The sequence below is a fragment of the Capra hircus genome, chromosome 26 (assembly GCF_001704415.2).
Source record: "Capra hircus breed San Clemente chromosome 26, ASM170441v1, whole genome shotgun sequence".
Classification (NCBI taxonomy): domain Eukaryota; kingdom Metazoa; phylum Chordata; class Mammalia; order Artiodactyla; family Bovidae; genus Capra; species Capra hircus.
The window spans coordinates 9290549-9309265 of NC_030833.1; the positions used below are offsets into that span (position 1 = coordinate 9290549).

The window sequence follows — 18717 nt, forward strand, 5'->3', positions numbered from 1 at the left end:
GAGCACACACATGAATCTCTAATACATTTAAAGTGTAATTTAGGTCTTTATTAACATGAAAAAAATTTAAAAATGGATGATTAGGAATTAAAGCTCATGTGAATTATTTATAATCATAAATATTATACTTATTTTATAAAATAGCATATATGTTCTAGTTACATTAAGCAATTTGTGAATCAAAAAATAGACCACAATTATCAGAAGCTGTGTAAGCTATTAATGAGAGGGTTCAACTTTAAGTGAGACACATTTCTCTTTTGTGCTAAAAGAAATGCCATCTAATGGCTACATATGATGTTAATAAATTAGGAAAAGACTGATAAAAGTTATATATTGTAAAATCCTACTCTGGGAGATGGTGAAGGACAGGGAAGCCTGGCATGCTACAGTTCATGGGGTCGCAGAAAGTCAGACACAACTTAGCAACTGAACAACAACCTCATGTCCCTAACTTCAGAGTGATTTATAAATGAATAAACTTTATATTAGTTCTCACTTGAAAGAACTAAATTCATCAAAATACTAAATGAGTGTAAACCATCCTTTTTCACCGAAAATATTAGGTGAAAACATTTAATTTCCAGAGTGAATTCATTTATTTTTTAGAGGCAAATATATCACCTAACAAGACATAAATGATAGGTATAGTTTTGGAAAATTAAGTCTGCCAGAGAGAACTGTAATCTCCTTGATTTATGTGTCTTAATGCTTCAATGCAGAATCTCAGCATTTCATACATTAAACAGAAAAGGGCTCTGGAAAGAATAACTTGTATCAGTTCAGAAAAGGAGAGAGTTTCTTCTGCTTTCTGGGTTGACTGAGATAAAACAAGATGACTTCTCTCATTTTACACCAAACACTGAATCTGAAAGTAATAAGCCTAACAGAGAATAGGTCAGTTCTAATTATTATTTTTCTATGCACAGCTACAATGTGACAGAACACAAAATTAACAGCCCCAATGTAAACCAGTTTTACACATACCAAACATCACATATAATTTTTTATCTGAAATAAGCAATAAAAAAGGTAACATGGTGATTTGAAATTAAAGGTTGCAAGTCTTAAGTACCCAGTTTTATAAGAATAATTAATAAGAAAAAGAAAAAATATCACTTACATATTCTAAGCACTTTATATACCCCAAACATAAGGTCTTTGTAAAAATTACAAGAGTACTCCAATCAAACACATATATAGTACAAACTAATGAAATGCTTTAGAAACCCTTAAAACAATCTGAACATCTGAGCAACCCAGAAGTGTATGTGAATTTCTTACAAAAGTGAAAAATATGGGAAACAAGAATAATTTATGACCCTACCACATTAAATCTTAGTGTACAGTACCAGATTCACAGTAACAGTACAGTAAAATGAACATGAGGTCACTTTATGCAAGTAAACAGCGATCCTCAAATGACATTAAATAGCTGCTTTACCTCTTGGCGGTTTGGTTTTATAATAAATATGTAATAAATATCTGTAGTACTCTGTACATGTTGAGTGCTTATCTTTCTCCATTTGAAAGTCCTTCTCCAGAGTCATAATGTCTTAGAGGCATCCCAGAGGGTGGGGAGTTGGGATGCTGCAGCAAGTCCATTAACAAAGCAATCTTATTATCTATGTGCTCCTGGAGTTTATATATTTGCTGATCAATGTAGTCTGTAAGTTTCTTCTCCATCAGTTCCAAATTTTTAGAAAGAATCTTTTCCAAGTAGGAACAAATGGATTGCTCTTCGAGTCTAGAAGTAAATTTAAATAATAATGTAACAACTTTCCTTATATTATAACAAAAACAACCAAACTGTATTACAATAAAGTAGCCACAACTTTGAAATTTATCTCCACAACTCTATTCTGTCTCCTTGCAACATATTTCCAACACATACCCAGCAGGCAACCACAATGCTGAATGCCCAAAGCCACCTTATTTCTCTAATTCATTAAACATTTAAGCAAAAAGTGAAGTGAGAGTATAAAAATGAAGATGATGGAACTTCTACCCTCAAAGAATAGATCATTAGATAGAAAGGGTCTTTTTCTATTTTGAGCTCCAAATCTAAAGTCATCTTGTGAATTTTTTAAGGTCTTCTAAGTACTTCCCTAAGCAATGGTACAATTGAAATAGTTGTGTTTTTTTTTTAATCCACACAACCTTACTAAATTACTAGAAGCTTCTATGAACAAATGTGTACAGGCTTTTATGTGGACAGATGTTTTCTTTTCTCTGGGATGAATGCCCAGGAGCATGACTGCTGAGACACACGGTACCTACATATGCTTAGTTATTAGAAACTGCCAGAGTATTTTTTAGAGTGGCTGTAGCATTTTACATCTCCATGAGTAATGTATGAGAGATCCTGTTTCTCCACACCCTCATCAGAACTTGGTATTGTCGCCATTTTACACTTTTTATTTCATCCATTTGAGTAACTGTGGAGTGGTATCATATGGTTTTAATGTGCCTTTCCTTAATAGCCAAGAGGTCAATAGCACATCTATCATGTGCTTATTTGCTTTTGTATATCCCCTCTGGTAGAATGTCTCTCTATGTCTTCTGCCCATGTGCTAGCTGGATTTTTAAATGTTGAGTTTTAAGAGCCCTTTCTATATTTTAGATGTAAGTCATTTATTGGACTTGTGATTTACAAATTTTTTTCCCAGTTTGGAATTTGTATGTTATTCCACTTCACAGAGTCTTTTTTATTGTTATTCTTTTTTTAAAGAGTTTGCTTTCTTTGATTTTGGCTGTGCTAGGTCTTTGTTGCTGCGCGGGCTTTTCTCTCTAGTTGTGCCGAGCAGGAGCTACTCTCTAGCTGCGGTGCGCAGGATTCTCAGCGCAGGGGCTTCTAAGGCACATGGGCTTCAGCAGTTGTGGCTCCCCAGCTCTAGAGCACAGACTCAATAGTTGTGGTGCACAGGCTCAGTTGCCCTGTGGCACGTGGGATCTTATCAGATTAGCAATCAAACCCCTGTCTCCTGTACTGGCAGGCGGATTTTTTTACCACTGAGCCACTGGGAAGCCCCCAGAGTCTTTCACAGAGCAACATTTTGCATTTTCATGTGGTCCAATATATTTTCAATTATCCTGCTTTTCGTGTCATATCTAAGAAGTCCTGTCTAGGTTCCCAAAGACTGTCTCCTGTGGATTATCAGAAAACTTCCATAGCTTCATGTTTGACACTTATGGCTCTGATCCATTCTGAGTGAAGTTTTGTATAAGGTACGAGGTTTGGGTCATAGTTCACTTTTTGCTCTTCGGATATCCATCTGCTCCAGCACCATGAGTTAGAAAGACTCTTCTTCCTTCACTGAACTGCTGTTGCACCTCGGGCAACACTCAGTTGAGCACACCTGTGCGGGTCTATCTCTGAACCCTCTATTGGGCTCCACTGACCCCGTGTCTGCCCCTCCGCCATCACTGACCTGCCTTGATACTCTCGCTGTAGAAGACTCAACACTGGGAGAGGGACTCCTCCCACTCCATCCTTCTTCCTCAAGGTTGTCTTAGCTATTCTTCCTCTTTTGCTTTTCATAGAATTTTTAAAATAATCTATGTCTATGTCTACAAAATATTGTGGTGAAATTTTAGTATGTATTGCATTAAACCTTCATATCAATGGGGAGAACTGACAACTTTACTGTAAAAAACTGAATTTGTAACCGTCTCTGAGAAACAACTATCCAGGCCCAGCTGGTTGCACTGAGGACTCCTATCAATATGAAAAATCTTAAGAAGATATGATGCCATTTGTACACAATCTCTTTTAAGATGTGGAACTCATTTTATGAGGCCAGAATTATCCTCCCAGGAAAAACCAGAGACAGGATAAGAAAAATACAGACCAGTATCTCTAATAAATTAGATGCAAGAATACTCAACAAAATATTAGCAAATCAGATCCAACATTGTATAAAAATTACAGCCCACAACTAAGTGGGATTTACTCTAGGTATGCAAGGTGGGTTTAAGTTTTGAAATTAATGTAATTGACCATAAGAACCGATTACAGAAGAAAATTCATGATCATATAAATGGCCATAGGAAAAATATCTGACAGAAACCTATTCCTGATGAAAGAAATTCTCTGATAATTAGGAAGTAAGGAAGTCTAAAGTATTACAGTAATTTAATACTTTTAAAGTATCAGATTGGTACACAAGTAATTGCAGTTTTGCATTGTTGAAACCTGCTGTTTGACAATGGAATACATTCTTAGACAAATGTAGTTACGTTACACATCATTTTAATGTGCATTCTCGCTTTATGATTTTTTTGCTAATGACTTATTACTTGTTGTGTATTTTATATTAGGTTAGGGAAATGATCTTAGACAAAAAGCAAATTCAAGCCATTTTCTTTACCATCTGAGCCACCAGGAAAGTCCTTTGAGTGATTTTCTTATTCTACTTCAAAATGGAAAATAAAGCAGTGCAGACAACTCCCAACATCAAAACACAGTTGGTCTAGGAACTCCTAAGGACTATATGGTGCAGTGGGGATTCAAGAAGTTTTGCAAAGGAAACAAGAGCCTTGAAGATAAGAGCACAGTGGCCAGCCACGGAAGTTGACAATGACCGACTGAGAGCAATCATTGAAGCTGATCATACAACTACCCAAGAAAGTTGTCTAAGAACTCAACGTTGACCATTCTATGGTCATTTGACATTTGAAGCAAATTGGAAAGGTGAGAAAGCTGGATAAGTGCTTGCCTTGTGAGCTGACCAAAAACAAAAAAAAAATATCATTTTGAAGTATTATCTTCTCTTATTGTATGCAATGATAACAAACCATTTCTCAATTGGATAGTGACATGTGATGAAAGCCAGTGATGAAAGCCATTAATTTATAAGACAGCCAGTGATGACCAGCTCAGTGGCTGGATTGAGAAGCAGCTCCAAATCACTTCCCATCTTGGTGGTCTGCTGCTCATCTGATCCACTACAGCTCTCCGAATCCAAGCAAAACCATTACACCTGAGAAGTATGCTCAGCAAATCAAGGAGATGCAAAGAAAACTGCAACACCTGAAGCCACTATGGGTCAACAGAAAGGGCCCAGCTCTTCTCCTCGACAATACCTGAGTGCACTTCTTTTCCTCAATAGCACCTGAGTGCACATCACACAACCAATGCTTCAAAAGCTGAACGAACTGGGCTACAAAGTTTTGCCTCATCAGCCATATTCACTTGACCTCTTGCCAACTGACTACCACTTCAAGCATCTCAACAGCTTTTTGCATGGAAAATGCTTCCACAACCAAGAAGAGGCAGAAAATGCTTTCCAAGAGTTTGTTGGATCCAGAGGCACAGATTTTTACACTACAGGAATAAACAAACTTATTTCTCGTTGGTAAAAATGTGTTCATTGTAATGGTTCCTACACTGACTAATAAAGATGTGTTTGAGCTTAGTTATAATGATTTAAAATTCACGGTCCAATAACCACAATTAAGTTTGCACCAACCTACTACTAAAGTAATTTAAAGTAGTAAAGACTAATGTTATCTTTCCTTGTCCTTCTCAAGTAAGAACCACTTTTCTGTTTCAATAACTTATTAAACTCCTCAAACTGAATGCTATTTTGGAACATTATAAAAAAAATTCAACCAACAGAACTACTTCATTTTATATGTAATAAAAGTATAAATCCAAAGATTGAAATAGTTAAGTCAAATAGTTAAGCCAGGACTATGATTAGAGTCCTGAATTCCAGTGCAATATTTGGACACATTCCATTTATACAAAGGATGGGGAACATACTAAATAGCTACTAAATAGCAGGACTGGAAAAAATTGGAATTATGAAACCAGAGGATAAGAGGCTGTATACCATAAATAATTAAGAGCTGAAAACTGTCTGGATGACTCCAAAATTAGCCTGGTCACACATGATCTACAAGGAAAATCCACTGCAATGGCTGACTTCATACAATCAGGCAAACAGTGTACACATCATGGCTACCACAGCTCCTCTCCTTTCATACAGGTAACTCTCTACTCCGACCCTTGTTTGCTCCTTATACTCCTCCCACCAAACGCCTGAGAAGTGCTCGGCACCTCCAATTTACACACTTCTTTCAAAGCAACGCATTCTACTCTGCAGGATATTTCTTTCCTCTATTTCTATCTGTGTCAATGGTGAAAAGTCAAAGCTTCTACAGTTCTCTCCGGAAACAATTTCAGGCAGAAGCTACTGAAACAAACCTCTTTCCGCCACCTGCCTCCGCACCCTCCCCCACACCCCACCTCGACCACACGGGTCTAAACACTTACATGACACCCGCAGCGCCTCCACCGGGCTTGGTGATGCTGTCCTGCCACTTGGTGCCAGGTCCCACCCGGAGATGGCTCACCTGGCCACACAAATTCTGCAGAAGAGGCAGCAACTCGGAGTTAGGTATGTGTGAGCTGTCACTTGCTTTCTTTGATAAGAAAGAAGATACTGCATTCTTGAGATCATTCTCAAGAAGAGAATGGCTTTGCGGCACAATTTTACACTCTTGGAGGCTGCTCATACTTCCTCCACCAGCTGGCTGCAGACTTTCCTCAGTGTTAGCCTCTGAGTCTTCAGTCATGTTTCCAGATGTCAGTCCAGTCCTGAAAGGAAAAGGTGTGGAGGATGACTTGTCGAAGGCTCCCGCAGTAGACGAGGACTGCAGCCCCATCACGTGCTTGTGTCCCGTGTTTCCCAGCATCGACTGCAGCTGCTCTCCGATGGCAACACAATTCTAAGGAAGGCAGATAAGGAAACAGCAGGAGCATTAATGATAATGACAGCTAACTCTGGAGTAACCTAGAGTCAGGCAAAGTGCCTTCTTCCATCTGAGCCTCAGAACGTTCACATGGAGTAGGCTACAGCCACTGTCCCAATATTGAGTTGAGGAGAAAAGACTAAAGCTAACCCGGCCAAAGCAACACAGCCGTCCATGGCAGAACTAGGACTGGAACCCCGGACACCCAGCTCCAGAGTCAGGGCTTCTAGTCATTTCAGTGTAGTTTTGCTAAGGAAAATCTTCAAATAAATACAAGCTTACTTAGTAAAATTGCACAGGCATATTTTAATGTTTCTACTACAAAGCCCTCCTTAATCTATGGTATTTTCTAACGAGTCACAATAATTGATAATTTTCCTAGAATTAAAAGTCACCTGCCACTGTCACAAATGTAGGCCACCCTAAAGAAATACAATTTGTTTTCACTGGAAGATAGATTAGATACTTGCTTAAAGTTTGATGTTCTACTTATATACTTAAGTCTGCATATTTTTGTGATATTTTCAATGATTAAAATGAGCTAGCTACCTTTTAGCCATATCTACTGTAATAATTTATAGGGTAATGATTATGTTTTGTGGCCTCAACTCAACCAGCTAGGCTATATTTGTTCCTAAGAAGACTGGCTCACATCTGATAGGAGGTTACTGTCTCCTATAGAGCGGCATACTTTTGCTATGTTCTTCAATTTTTCCACAAGAGAAAAGCAAAACTACCTTAGCCTAGCTAACTGTTACATTTTATGGTGCCATTCTAAATTCTAAACCCAGATCTCTACTAGAGATACTTATCAGGGAATATCATCCCACAGTGATATTATTGTTCAATACCCTGTATGAGAGACTAAGAAAAGTATTATTCAAGATTATGTGAAGACCCTCAGTCCATATATTTTTCTGGATATTATATTTTTGGATTAAGTGAGCCTCAAACTTACTTATTCAACAAATAATTTTCCAGAAATCAACTCTGTGTTAGGTACTGTTTCAGGCCCTGGAAATAAGCCAGTGAACAAAAAATGAAAATCACTAATGTGTGGACAGTACAATCTAGGCAGCAGGGAGAGACAGACAACAAAGAAAGAAAGAAAGCCTGTGGATGGAGACGGTGATACTTTAGGGAAAATACAACAGGTCCTTCCTTTCGCCTTCTGGACAGGCCCTGCCCCAATTAACACATGAAGGTTCTAAAGAGTATGTGTCATTACCCCCCTTCCACAGGAGGAGGGGTTCTGATTATGAAACATTCCCACTTTATACTCAACAGATAGTTACAAAGCTCATGTGACACTTGACATCTTATCACCTAACTTGTGGCTCAGATAGTAAAGAATCTGCCTGCAGTGTGGGAGACCTGGGTTCTATCCCTTAGGTGGGGAAGATCCCCTGGAGGAGGAAATGGAAACTCACTTCAGCATTCTTGCTTGGAGAATTCCATGGACAGAGGAGCCTGGCAGGCTACAGTCCTCAAGATCGCAAAGAGGTGGACACAACTGAGTAACTAAACACTTTCATCTTATCACTATTCAAATTGACTCCCTGAAGATCTCTAAGGAGTACTTGTTGATAATCTGAAGGGCATATATATTATGTACTTACCTGGAGCCACAAACAAGACAGCCAGGTCCTATTTGCATGAAGTTTATATATTAGTGAGATAAACAGAACAATACATGAATAAAAACAAAAATAGTCAAGAAAGCTCTAATGAAAATATGATAGAGATTTGGAGGAAGAGGCTAATTATTTTAAACAGGGTGGTTAGGGACGGTCTCACTCAAGATGGAACATTTAAGATGAGGCTGAAAGAACAAGAAAAGGGCAGACTTGCTAAGATCAAGAAGAAGGGATTCTGGCCAAAGAGAACAGTTAAGAGTGCAGAGGTCCTGAGGTGGGAGCACAGGTGGATATCTGGGGAACACACACCTCAGAATGTCTAGAGACGAGCATCTGAGATGTGACAGGAGATGGTGTTGAGGAGGGAACGACGGCCCAGATCTGAGATGACAGGGTGAGGAATCTGGATTAACTCTGGGGTGAGGGGAAGCAGTTTGGGGACATAACACAGGGGAAGTCGAGTCTGATGGACCCTCTGAGATCATCCTGGTTGCTCTGTGGAAAGGGAGCACTGGAGCAGGAGCACCTGTTAGGACCTCCTGAGCTATGCAGGTGAGATCACTGTACCAGAGAACGAACAGGATGGACTCTGTTCTTTTTGAAGCTCTCCATTCTGAGGTTTCCAAGATCATCACCAACTCTCCTAAGTCTGCCCATCCATCCAATGAAAGAGAGAAAGTTGCTCAGTTGTGTCCAACTCTTTGTGACCCCATGGACTGTAGCCTACCAGGCTCTTCTATCCATGGGATTTTCCAGACAAGAATACTGGAGTGGGTTGCCATTTCCTTCTCCAGGGGATCTCCCCGACCCAGGGATTGAACCCGAGTCTCCCGTATTGTAGGCAGACGCTTTGCCATCTGAGCCACCAGGGAAGTCCCTCCAATGATATTCCTATTAAATTAATATTGGCAAATCTCACAGAAGTTATATGATTTTTTAATTTGTATTTCTTGTTTTAAAGTTTCACATCTAAAATTCAATACTTCCAAATTAAACTCCTTTTTCCCCAAGTCACTCCCTCCGTTGTGTTCCATGTGTATTATTAGTATCAGCATCTTCAAAACTTTATAGTTTCTCACTGGATTGTTTTTCTCCCTCAAAACTCATACTAAGTTATGGTCAAGTCTCCCTAGTACCACTGTTGTAGCATCTCACAGCCCAGCACCAGGTTCCTCCTTCAAGTTTAGGCCCTCTTTAACCTTCATCTGGATGAGAAATAACAGATGTTTTCTGTCTTGCAGCCTCACTTCCTGTTGACCCATCTTTATACATAATCAGTTCAGTTCAGTCATTCAGTCACGTCCGACTCTTTGTGATCCCATGGACCAAGCACGCCAGGCCTCCCTGGACATCACCAACTCCCGGAGTTTACCCAAACTCATGTCCATTGAGTTGGTGATGCCATCCAACCATCCCCTCCTCTACTGTCCCCTTCTCCTCCTGCCTTCAATCTTTCAAATGAGTCAGCTCTTCGTTATCAGGTGGCCAACTATTGGAGTTTCAGCTTCAGCTCAGTCCTTTCAATGGACACTCAGGACTGATCTCCTTTAGGATGGACTGGTGGGTCTCCTTGCAGTCCAAGGGACTCTCAAGAGTCTTCTCCAACACCACAGTTCAAAAGCATCAATTCTTCAGCGCTCAACTTTCTTTATAGTTCAACTCTCACAACCATACATGACTACTGGAAAAACCATAGCCTTGACTAGATGGACCTTTGTTGGCAAAGCAATCACTGGTTCTTAATATGCTAAGTTGGTCATAACTTAGGAGTAAGCATCTTTTAATTTCATGGTTGCAGTCACCATCTGCAGTGATTTTGGAGCCCCCAAAAATAAAGTCAGCCACTGTTTCCCCATCTATTTCCCCTGAAGTGATGGGACTGGATGCCATGATCTTAGTTTTCCAAATGTTGAGCTTTTAAGCCAGCTTTTTCACTCTCCTCTTTCACTTTCATATAGGCTCTTTAGTTCTTCTTCATTTTCTGCTGTAAGAGTGGTATCATCTGCATATCTGCCTATATGCAATATCAATAAATATTTCTCCCAGCAATCTTGATTCCAGGTTGTGCTTCTTCCAGCCCAGCATTTCTCATGATGTACTCTGCATATAAGTTAAATAAGCTGTGTGACAATATACAGCCTTGATGTACTCCTTTTCCTATTTGGAACCAGTCTGTTGTTCCATGTCCAGTTCTAACTGTTGCTTTGTGACCTGCATACAGATTTCTCAAGAGGCAGATCAGGTGGTCTGGTATTTCCATCTCTTTCAGAATTTCCCACAGTTTATTGTGATCCACACAGTCAAAGGCTTTGGCATAGTCAATAAAGCGGAAATAGATATTTTTCTGGAACTCTCTTGCTTTTTCCATGATCCAGTGGATGTTGGCAATTTGATCTCTGGTTCCTCTGCCTTTTCTAAAAACAGCTTGAACATCTGGAAGTTTATGGTTCACATATTGCTGAAGTCTGGCTTGGAGAATTTGGAGCATTACTTTACTAGCATGTGAGATGAGTGCAATTGTGCAGTAGTTTGAGCATTCGTTGGCACTGCCTTTCTTTGGGATTGGAATGAAAACTGAGCTTTTCCAGTCCTGTGGCCAATGCTGAGTTTTCCAAATTTGTTGGCACATTGAGTGCAGCACTTTCACAGCATCCTCTTTTAGGATTTGAAATAGGTCAGCTGGAATTCCATCACCTCCACTAGCTGTGTTCGTAGTGATGCTTTCTAAGGCCCACCTGACTTCACATTTCAGGATGTCTGGCTCTAGATGAGTGATCACACCATCCTGATTATCTGGGTCATGAAGATCTTTTTTGTACAGTTCTTTGGTATATTCTAGCTACCTCTTCTTAATACCTTCTGCTTCTGTTAGGTCCATACCATTTCTGTCCTTTATCGAGCCCATCTTTGCATGAAATGTTCCCTTGGTGTCTCTAATTTTCTTGAAGAAATCTCTAGTCTTTCCCATTCTATTGTTTTCGTCTATTTCTTCGCACTGATCACTGAGGAAGGCTTTCTTACCTCTTCTTGTTATTCTTTGGAACTCTGCATTCAAATGGGTATATCTTTCCTTTTCTCCTTTGCTTTCTGATTCTCTTCTTTTCACAGCTATTTGTAAGGCCTCCTCAGACAGCCATTTTGCTATTTTTTTCTTGGGGATGGTCTTGATCCCTGTCTCCTGTACAATGTCACAAACCTCCGTCCATAGTTCATCAGGCACTCTATCAGATCTAGTCCCTTAAATCTATTTCCCACTTTCACTGTATAATCGTAAGGGATTTGATTTAATTCATACCTGAATGGTGTAGTGGTTTTCCCTACTTTCTTCAATTTAAGTCTGAATTTGGCAATAAGGAGTTCATGATCTGAGCCACAGTCTGCTCCCAGTCTTGTTTTTGCTGACTGTATAGAACTTCTCCATCTTTGGCTGCAAAGAATATAATCAATCTGATTTCAGTGTTGGCCATCTGGTGATGTCCATGTGTAGAGTCTTCTCTTGTGTTGTTGTTTGCTATGACCAGTGCCTTCTCTTGGAAAAGCTCAATTAGCCTTTGCCCTGTTTTACCCTGTACTCCAAGGCCAAATGTGCCTGTTACTCCAGGTGTTTCTTGACTTCCTACTTTTGCATTCCAGTCCCCTATAGTGAAAAGGACATCTTTTTGGGGTGATAGTTTCAAAAGGACTTGTAAGTCTTCATAGAACCGTTTAGCTTCTTCAGCGTTATTGGTCGGGGCACATACTTGGATTACCATGACATTGAACAGTTTGGCTCGGAAATGAACAGAGATCATTCTGTCATTTCTGAGATTGCAACCAAGTAGTGCCCTTTGGACTGTTCTGTTGACCATGATAGCTACTCCATTTCTTCTAAGGGATTCTTGCCCACGGTAGTAGATATGGTCATCTGAGTTAAATTTACCCATTCGAGTCCATTTTAGTTTGCTGATTCCTAAAATATCAACGTTCTCTCTTGCCATCTCCTGTTTGACCACTTCCAATTTGCCTTGATTTATGGACCTAACATTCCAGGTTCCTATGAAATATTGCTCTTTATAGCATCAGACTCTGCTTCTATCACCAGTCACATCCACAAGTGGGAGTAGTTTTTGCTTTGGCTCCATCTCTTCATTCTTTCCGGAGTTATTTTTCCACTGATATCCAGTAATATATTGGGCACCTACCAACCTGGGGAGTTCATCTTTCAGTGTCCTATCTTTTTGCCTTTCCATACCATTCATGGGGTTCTCAAGGCAAGAATACTCAAGTGGTTTGCCATTCTCTTCTCCAGTAGACCACATTTTGTCATACAAAGCTAAAAGACACCCACAAACTTTATAACAGCATTCAAAATCCTCTATGATCCAGCCCCAGTCCACCTGAAGCTTCTCCTATCATATCTTCACTCCAGAGAAATGAACTTCTATTCCATTTCTAGCTACATCCTACTCCTTCCAGCACTGAAGATTTAATCTGAACTATTCTCTATCTCTTAAGTTGCATCTCTCCAAATTCACTTGCTTAATCCCACCTTTCTCTTTAAAGGCCCAGATAAAATGCCACTTTCTTTAATAAGCCTTTCCTAGTCTTTCTCATGGAGAAGGCAATGGCACCCCACTCCAGTGTTCTTGCCTGGAGAATCGCAGGGACAGGGAAGCCTGGTTGGGCTGCCGTCTATGGGGTCGCACAGAGTCAGACACAACTGAAGCGACTTATCAGCTGCAGCAGCAGTCTTTCTCAACATTTCCCACTTACATGCCCTGAGTTCCCTATTAAGTCTATAGAAATCCTTAAAGACAAGCTATAGACTAATTCTACCTTAGAACTTTTTAAAGTAATCGAAACAGTGCATTATTTATGAAAAAGGGGCCAAGTTAAATGCTTGCTGAATGAATGAGCTAGAGAATTCACAGAAAATTGTGAAGTCTGTAAAAACCATTTTTTGGGGGGGGGGCAAGATGCAATTTTTACATAAATCAGTAAAGATAACAGGGAAATCAATAATAATAAAAGCTAAAAGAAAAAAATTATGTCACCACATGTTGTAATAAAGTGCTATCATTTAAAGAATTGTAATGGTTTCTGGAAAGAAATCCATTCCTACTCACCTGCTGCTGGAATCTCACCATATTCATCAACTGCTGAGCTCCAGGTGATAACTTTGACCCCATGGACTCCATGATGCTTTGGACCCTCTCCAGGTCTATCCTTGATCCTAGAGTGGGAGAGCCTGCTGAAGAAGGTGCTGAGACTGGCCTTACGTGTACCACAACTTTACTGATGAACACACAGTTCTTTTCACCAAAGGAGAGCAGCTATTATAATACAAAAGACCGGGAAAATTAATAATGGTAATAAAAACATCCATTATTTAAGGTCATTTCTTGTCAATATTGAAGTCACACTGAAGCATTCAAAAGTCTAAAAATTAACCTCAAGTATATTTTAAAGTTTCTCTAGTCACAGGAAAAAGCTATAAAGAACTACATCAACTTTAAAAAGTCTTTTTGTAACTAAAAAAATTAAGTGTAATTTTTGTTAAGTGTAATTAATGTTTGACTTAATAGTTTAAAGAATTAAAGATAAACTATTCCAATCTGAGTCCTTAACATACTGAAACTTTCCATAATATTATGTGATGTTAAATAAGACTCACTAGAAGCCCATGCAAAATGTTGGCTGATAGTTAATACAGTTCAGTATTTTAGAATTTAGAATAAATTCTAAAGGAATTCTAACAGAATGTCCAGATGACTTAGAGAGCTCAATAGTTTGCACATAGAAAAGATGAATTCACAGTGATTTTCTAATTTGTCAAGAGAGTAAATAAAGGTCAATCTTTGAGCCTAGTTCTTCTGACTTCTCTCCCAGGAGCTTTTCCAATGCTTTATGCTGCCTCATTTTGTTCATGCTTCTAAATCAAGATGTTTCCTGTGTGCTGTAGGACTGAAAAGTAGCAAGTAAAGTAAATTAAAGTCAATCATGTCCACTCTTTGCGACCCCTTGGACTGTAGCCTACCAGGCTTCTCCGTTCATGGGATTTTCCAGGCAAGAATACTGGAGTGGATTGCTATTTCCTTCTCCAGGAGATCTTCCCGACCCAGGGATTGAACCTAGGTGTCCTGCATTGTAGGCAGATGCTTTACTGTCTAAGCCACCAGGGAAGTTCAAAGTGGAACGCAAACAGGATTTAGAATCAGACAGACCTGAGCTCAGTGAGGGCTGTGTCTGGGTGACCCTGGGCAGATGCCAAACTTGAGTCAGGGGTAAAATCAGTTCACATGGTTGTTATAAGGATTGTGTGTTAAAATGTCCAATATATATCACTGAGTGAGTGCTCAAAGATATGAATCAGTAACTATCATTTAACTTTCATATACTATTAAAGGTACTACTGGCCCAGAAGAGGCCTTCATACAAACCCAAAGATTTTCCTAAATGAAACTCTCTGCACTCCCTGGTACTTCCACAGCACAGTTACAAATCCCTTTCACCTTCAGAGACAACAAACCCATACATCACACAAAGACACAGGTGAATACAGGTCTATGATCTGTTGCACCAAAGATGTGACTGTCATCAGCAAGTGAGTAAATACCTTATGAAATGTATACACCCACATTTCAACTTCCACATTATTCCTGTTCTGCTTTTTAATCCCCAAACCTTTCTCAGGAGTGAATGTGGTGCCTATTTTCCACACTGAATCAACCTATTATCTGTCTTGCCCACTATAATATTAGCAATGTGATGGCTTCATTCCAATTTATTTCATAACTGCTAATTCCTAAGTGTCAAGTACCACAGCTGTCATTAATAGGCATTCCAATATGTGTGGATGAATGAGTCACCTTAAACAACTTTAGAAGCTAATAGTATATACACCTAAATAACATCTTTGCTCTTCTGTAATAATCAGCACAGAATTTCAGAGATAAAAATAATCAATTCAATAATTTATTTTCTTCAGTTCCCTAATATTACCCATAAGGTAGGTCCAAACAAAAATGAAGAAACTGGCTCAAGATTATTCTGCTAGTCAGCAAAAGAGCCTACTTAATAGCCAGGGCTTATGGTTTCCAGCTCTATAGCCTTTCCCTACACCCGACGGCATCGGTAAACTTCACTTTAACAATATTGTTCATGCTGAAGACACCAGTCCAGTTCTCTTCAACTTTGTGTTACCCTTGTCTGAAAGTTCTCTAATTATATTTTATCTTTCTAAATATTTTGGGGCCAAAACTGCATGTGCTTTTTTTTGACACCTAAGTTTCATAAAAAGATAACCAATCTTTTAAACTTACATATTCAAGTAAATAAACTATAACTTAGTTAAAATTTTTTTTAATCACAGTTTTTGGAGGCTTAAAAGTAAAATACCACTGTATTATCAACAGTACATGTCATGACATAGCAATGTAATAAATGTTCAAATTTTAAAAGAAAAATGCATAATTTTTTAGAAAAGAATTTTTTTTACAGTTTATTATTTCTGAACTAGAACTAGAGACCAAGTTGGACTAATTATTCTACCAAATCAACAGAAAGTAAGTGTATATACAGTAGAAAAACAACTATAGTTTTCAAATTAGTTAAAATTTAGGAATGACTTACCTTTATTTTACAAGCATGTGTAGGAGACTCCAATTTTAGATATTTTTTGTACAAAGTAATCTTTTCATGTTCACTAAAAATAAAAAAAAATATAAAAAGTTTCAAACATTATCATTTATAATAGTTACATTTAAAAATAAAGGTTTCCAGGACAATATTTAAATCCTGAAATTCAGTTTTCCTGGTGAAACATAAACAGTGGGGATTTCCTGTGGAGTTGCCCTGGATATAAAAATACTATCTGCCACTTACTAGCTACATGCAAAAATTAAATTATACCAACTGTATAATCATGTAGCACAGAGCACACCATAAAGCTCAAGAATATATCCATTATATATATACAACATGCACGGTTCACATTTTGACTCATATTAAGGAACGATTAAGAGAATCTTCGTAAGAAATTGGGGGGAAAAATCAAAAAGTATAATAATGGGTTGAGTATGCTGACATGGCAGTCTTAAACTCATGTACTCTTTGTAAAGGGTTTCTTACAGGAAAATGTTCAAAGTTCTAGACTGATAAGACAAATTAATTTTTGGAAAACAGAGCCTTGTAAGTTAAATAAAACAAATGTGAAACACTTACCAGAGTTTCATTCTAATAAAGCTCTTCCACTAACTAGCTATGATATTTTATTTATTTATTTCAACTTCTCTCTCTTCCATTAGCTCTCCATTCCCATATTTATAAAAACAACTAGGCTGCTCTAGACTGTCTCTAAGATCCCTAAAGGCCTAAACTTCTGCGTCTGCTGGTATGTTTTTATCTTCTCTCTCCTAGTGTTTAGCACCAATGTCAGAATCAACAAATACTGCAAAAGCTCAAGAAAATAAAACACTACTTCAGAAGAACACTTCCACATTCATTAAGTCACAAACCTGTTATCCAGAACATTACAAACATTCTTGCCCCTACTGGTTCCACAGTACTCCTCTCCTAAGTACACTTCCATATTTCTTGCTGAACTTAAAATGCCAATAGAAACGATTTCTTCACCTCCATGAGGGTCACATCTCAGGTAAAGGAAGCAGAAGTTTTCATCTTGGTTGTTCAGGTTCCTTTTCAAAATCACCTGATCCTGGCTGAAAAGAAAATGAAGAATATACCTATAGTTCTCTGGACATTCTCCTTAATCCACTTACTGGGCCACAGGGTTGACATATTATCCAATTCACTTAGGTCTGCGTTTGGAGTCCAAGTGCACTCTAAAGTGAAAGTGAAGTTGCTCAGTCGTGTCCGACTCTTTGCCACCCATGGGCTGTAGCCTACCAGGCTCCTCTGTCCATGGGATTTTCCAGGCAATAGTACTGGAGTGGATTGCCATTTCCTTCTCCAGGGTATCTTCCCGACCCAGATATCGAACCCGGGTTTCCCGCATTGTAGACAGGCGCTTTACCGTCTGAGCCACCAGGGAAGTGCCCACTCCAAAACACTGACCAAATAAATGCTCAATAAAGAAATCATGACGCAGTGATGCTTTAGACGAGGGTCTCCACTGTTTTACCTTGACTTCTATCTACATCGTATGCGACTTCCTGTAACTGCCTGAATAGTTAATGAAGTAAAGGACAAATGTGTGCCATTTTCAAAATCAAGTTTATGAAGATTTTCGACATTTGGATTTGTAAATGCCTATTTTGGTAGACAGGAGGTTTTTGTTTCAGGATAAGAGAGGCCGGTTCTGATCCCGACAAGGAGCCTCAGGAGCCGACGAGATGGACTCAAGAGGTGCGTGTGAAACGCTGTCTCCCGCTCACCGGCCCCCCGCCCCCAACATTCACACCCGAGTCCCCTCAGCTTTCCCGCGGACGCCCCTCTGTCCTCCCGCCACCCGGGCCCCGCCCTTTCGCCCTCGCCGCCCGCACAGCCCCGTCACCAGCTCGGCTCCGCTTCGGGCGCAGACCCTCTCCCCTCAGGGTCCCCGTCTCCCCTCGCGGCTCCCCCAGGAGCGCGACTCTGTCCCCGAGCACAACCCAGGCCCCGCCAGCCCAGCGCACCCCGAGGCGGGCGGCGCCAGCAGCTCCTCCCAGTCGGCGTCCCGGGCGCCGAGACCAGCCCGGGTGAGACGGAGACTCTGGGCCAAGGCTCCGCACGCGGCATCCCAGGAAGAGGCGAGGGTCAGGCAGCGGGTCAGCGACCCGTGTACGGTCTCGGTCTCCATTCGGCCACCCACGGAACAGGCCGGCTCCGGAACCTCTCTTTATAGCTCTTTAATTTTCCGTCATACCAAGGAAGGTTAAGGGCAGCTTCCGGCTCGGCTGGCGGCAAACCTGACAGCCGCGGCTCCCCGGCGGCGTCGGGAAGAAACCAGCTACCGAAACACGCATGCGCGTGCCGGCCGGTTTAGGTGGCGGGGCTCCCAAGCTGCTGGGGAAAGAGCTGGAGGGAGGCGCATGCGCACTGGCAGCCCCGTCTAAACCCTGGGATTTGCGCAGGCGCGGTGCAGAGCGCGCAGGAACGCCGCGGTTATTCGACGTTACCCTTAGAACTGAAGCAGGTGGTGTTGCTCCCGTTTTGCTGGCCTGACCGAGTTGGGTTGGTCCATTGAGGAGAGTCCATCGCGAGTTCGGTGTGGTGTCCGTTCCTCTCGAGATCTGAAGGACCTTTTCTCGACCCTGGGTGTCTCTGGAGTGGACGCTGATAGTTTTTGCCGATGGCAGTTGTGGTGCTGGGGGTTGGGGGCGGCGCGGGCGGGCCGTGGAGT

The 18717-nt window shown here is 40.4% G+C and overlaps 1 protein-coding gene across 1 annotated transcript; it reads right to left on the reverse strand.

Annotated features, from left to right (window-relative positions):
- LOC102170579 (uncharacterized protein C10orf88) lies at positions 318 to 18339 on the reverse strand. The gene is made up of 6 exons (XM_018041671.1): positions 18011 to 18339; positions 16892 to 17095; positions 16008 to 16080; positions 13502 to 13708; positions 6281 to 6735; positions 318 to 1747 (listed from the first exon to the last, which is right to left on the reverse strand). Exons 1-6 carry the CDS (start codon positions 18172 to 18174, stop codon positions 1513 to 1515), a joined length of 1338 nt encoding a protein of 445 aa, XP_017897160.1. The 5' UTR covers positions 18175 to 18339; the 3' UTR covers positions 318 to 1512.